The 3,732-nt window shown below is 37.1% G+C and overlaps 1 protein-coding gene across 1 annotated transcript; it reads left to right on the plus strand.

Moving 5' to 3' along the window:
- Positions 1 to 2,379: 2,379 nt before the first annotated feature.
- Positions 2,380 to 3,174, plus strand: LOC112856851 (olfactory receptor 6M1-like). The gene has a single exon (XM_025920153.2). It carries the CDS (start codon positions 2,380 to 2,382, stop codon positions 3,172 to 3,174), a length of 795 nt encoding a protein of 264 aa, XP_025775938.2.
- Positions 3,175 to 3,732: the final 558 nt, after the last annotated feature.

Raw genomic sequence — 3,732 nt, forward strand, 5'->3', positions numbered from 1 at the left:
GAACAACTTCTTCATCAATATTTACCATCCCGCTTGTAGGCTTCAGGTCAAGTAATTAGATTATGTTTGGTGAATAAATCTTTCATACTTATCAGACAGGCACATTATGGTGAAATCAGGTTTGCACTTTAATCAGAGTCATCAACTGAAAAGTAATAAAAACAAATAATGGAGTACATATGCTCCTGATATCATAGGACAGAATACTTATATATTAAAAAAAGAATTACCTAAAACATTTTAGCCAAGTTTTCACAGAAAATAATTAGTTTTACTTGAAGTACATCATCCTTTTAGTCTTAAAACTTCTCCTGGGAACACAAAGTTCTCTTTGTACATGGGAGTCTCAGAAGAATAGACTCATTAAAAAGTTTCACAAACATAGAGAGAATGAAAACATGACTCCTCCCCACCCAGTCAAGCTCTCTGTGGGCACATAGGCTGAGGAGCTGCTTTTAAAACTATGTTAGCCTCCAAAACTATGCATCTGGAATGCATGGTGCTGTGGAATTGTCCTGTGATATTTTGTCATCACAAGGAGTTGGGACTGAACAGTTTTTATGGGAATCAGTGTTTCCTGGGCCCAAGAATTCAGTTTCAAAAGGAAAGCCAGTGGTACAAAGATGGGGATTTCTTCTGCTTTTTCTTCATCAAAGTCATTTTTATTGGACAGGGGGCACTTCTTGTGAGACAAGACTATGGGGTAATAGAGGAAGAGGTTTACTGTGTTTGGAAAGAAGATGAGGGACTTAACAAAGGTATTCCCTGTGTAAAAACATTTCTAGTAAGAAGATCAAATGCAACTGCATCGAATGTTTTACATTTGTGTGAAAGTGAGATGCTAGGGAAGTTAGAATATTATATGATTAGAACTAAACCTGACATTTGCTTTCAGAAAGCCAGAATTGCTTCATTTTAATGAGAAATAAATTTCCATGCTCTCACACATCTTTCTTTGGGATGTCAAAAATTTCTCCACTTCTGTAATATCTACTTTTCCCCTTTTCTTATCTTAACTTCAATCCAAACATTCAATGTCCAGGTTTGCTTCAAGGCACATTTCATCAAATAGTTCTTCAAACTATTTTGGGGAACTAAACTATGTAACTATGTTTACAGTTAGTTCTTCAAACTATATTTGGGATATTTGCCTTGAATTGTTTAGCCTTGTCTAAATAATGGCATAGTACCTAATACTGTGAAATCATTTATTGAATTGCTTAAAAATAGAGTCTATAAAAATTAGAGATTATATTTTAAATATATTAGCCATTTTTTAAAATGTTTTAATTATTTTTGAGACAGAGGGAGACACAGCATGAGCAGGGGAGGGGCAGAGAGAGAGGGAGACACAGAATGGGAAGCAGGCTCCACGCTCTGAGCTGGTAGCACAGAGCCTGACATGGGACTTGGACTCACAAACCACCAGATCAGTATCTGAGCCGAAGACGGAGGCTTAGCCGACTGAGCCACCCAGGCGCTCTCTGGCCATTTTTGAAATAAACCCAATCCTATATTTTGGTTATAACTGAATATTACGTATAAATAATTTGGAATATTAATTCCAATTAGTGGATTTGACTTGTCATTCCATTCATAATATTATGGATATTTCTTATCATTTATTTCTAAATACCTTATTTTAATAATCCCCATATATTTACATACACAACTATATGACATGAGAGATTACATTAAATTTATGGTGGGCAACTTTTAGAAACACAAGCAAAAATAAAAATAACATGGTAGTAAGAAAAATTGACATAATATTTTTATGTTTCAGAAAAATTAAATAATGAATGGGGATTATTAATTTTTATTTTTCTGCCTTTACTGGCCATTGGAGCACTAGAATCTCAGGTGAGAAAATGTGCCTGCAAGATGTGCCCACTATCCACGTGGCTCTTGAACCCTAGATGCACCATTGGCTTGAAGCTGGAGTCTGTACTCTCTATGTGCCCTTGTACCATTGGGACAGCCCAGTCTTCATGAGACAAACACTGGAAGTAAATTGTTTCTATATTTACAGGTACCAACTAATCTTTCATTTGTGTATTTTATCAGAACACTTACTGGACAAAGTTCTTATTGATAAAATATATAGTTGTAATTATATATTTAGCACACCCCACCAAAGTGTTACAGAATATAGAAAGGAAAGATGGAGTTATCAAAATTGATTTTCATAGCTCTTCAGCTGTATTTTTGTAGGATATGGTGTACCCAATCATAATATCAATTGTCTTTCTCAATTTTGCTAGAAAAAGTAGCTAAAATTTTATTTTAAATTTCTCCTTGATTTCTTAATTTGATGAATGATTCACCATTCTTTTCCCTATGCTATAACTCTCTTAACAGTAAAAAAGAGACACAAACATGGAAAGAGGGAATTGGACATTGGTGACTGAGATTATTCTTGTGGGGATACCAACCACCAGAGCTCTTGGGGGTCTCCTGTTCTTTATTTTTTCATTGGCTTACTTGGTGACAGTCCTTGGAAACAGCCTAATCATTATGCTGATTCTCATGGATTATAGGCTTCACTCACCCATGTATTTCTTCCTCAGCAATCTCTCTTTCAGTGAAGTATTAACCACAACCTGTGCTGTTCCCAAGATGCTGGCAGGCTTCCTGTCAGACAGAAAGAGCATATCCTTTGGTGGATGCTTCACCCAGTCTTATTTCTACTTCCTCTCTGGATGTACTGAGTTTATCCTTTTTGCAGTCATGTCCTATGATTGTTATGTGGCCATTTGCAGCCCCCTTCAGTACCCAGCAATTATGACCAGCTCACTGTGTGTGCGTCTTGTTATCCTCTCTTGGGTGGATAGTTTTCTCCTCATTCTCCCATCCACTGTCCTTAAGGTGGGGCTGCCATACTGTGGCCCCAATGTGATTGATCACTTTTTCTGTGACAGTGCCCCCCTCCTCCACTTGGCCTGTGCTGACATCCACATCATTGAGCTGTTAGACTTCCTCAGCTCCCTTGTCCTGCTCATCAGCTCCCTCTCACTCACTGTGGTCTCCTATGTTTATGTCATCTCCACCATTCTGAAGATACCCTCAGGTCAAGGTCAACGCAAAGCCTTTGCTACGTGTGCCTCTCACTTCATTGTGGTCTCCATGGGCTATGGGATCTCCATTTTTGTGTATGTCCACCTCTCCCAATAGAGCAGCTTACATCTCAACAAGATCCTCTTTATCCTCTCTAGTGTTCTCACACCCTTCCTGAATCCCTTCATCTTCGGTCTACGGAATGAAACCATGAAAGATGCTCTGAAGGACAGCTTGGCCAAGGGCTGGAACTTCCTCAAGGGGATGAGGTCCAAGTGACATGATTCATGAGAGTCAGTTTAATTCTGGGATCCTCAGCTTCATCCATGATTCCAGCAAAGCCCCATGATGTACGTAAATTAACAAATAATGTGTGCTATGAAAGTATTTTAACTTGATAACCAAATATACAGGTTTCATGTGTATGTTAGATTTTGAAGATTTTGTTACAATAATTAATATTTTCATTTATAAGTGCTAATAGATGATGATGTGTTTAGTAATATAAGTAATAGTATAGTATTTAATAAAAACTCAGTTTCAGATATCACTTGGTTGGAAATGTATATATTATTTTAAATCATCATAATAAATTAAATTGTAATTAATATATGTGTGTGTGTGTGTGTGTGTGTGTGTTTGCATTAGGTATAAGACTGCTCTAAAAACTTTGTC

The sequence above is a fragment of the Puma concolor genome, chromosome A1 (assembly GCF_028749965.1).
Source record: "Puma concolor isolate L17-30 chromosome A1, mPumCon1.1.hap2, whole genome shotgun sequence".
Lineage (NCBI taxonomy): Eukaryota > Metazoa > Chordata > Mammalia > Carnivora > Felidae > Puma > Puma concolor.

Excerpts from the sequence above, each read along its gene's own strand:
- LOC112856851 (XM_025920153.2), top strand. The coding sequence starts at position 2,380 with ATGGAAAGAGGGAATTGGACATTGGTGACTGAGATTATTCTTGTGGGG.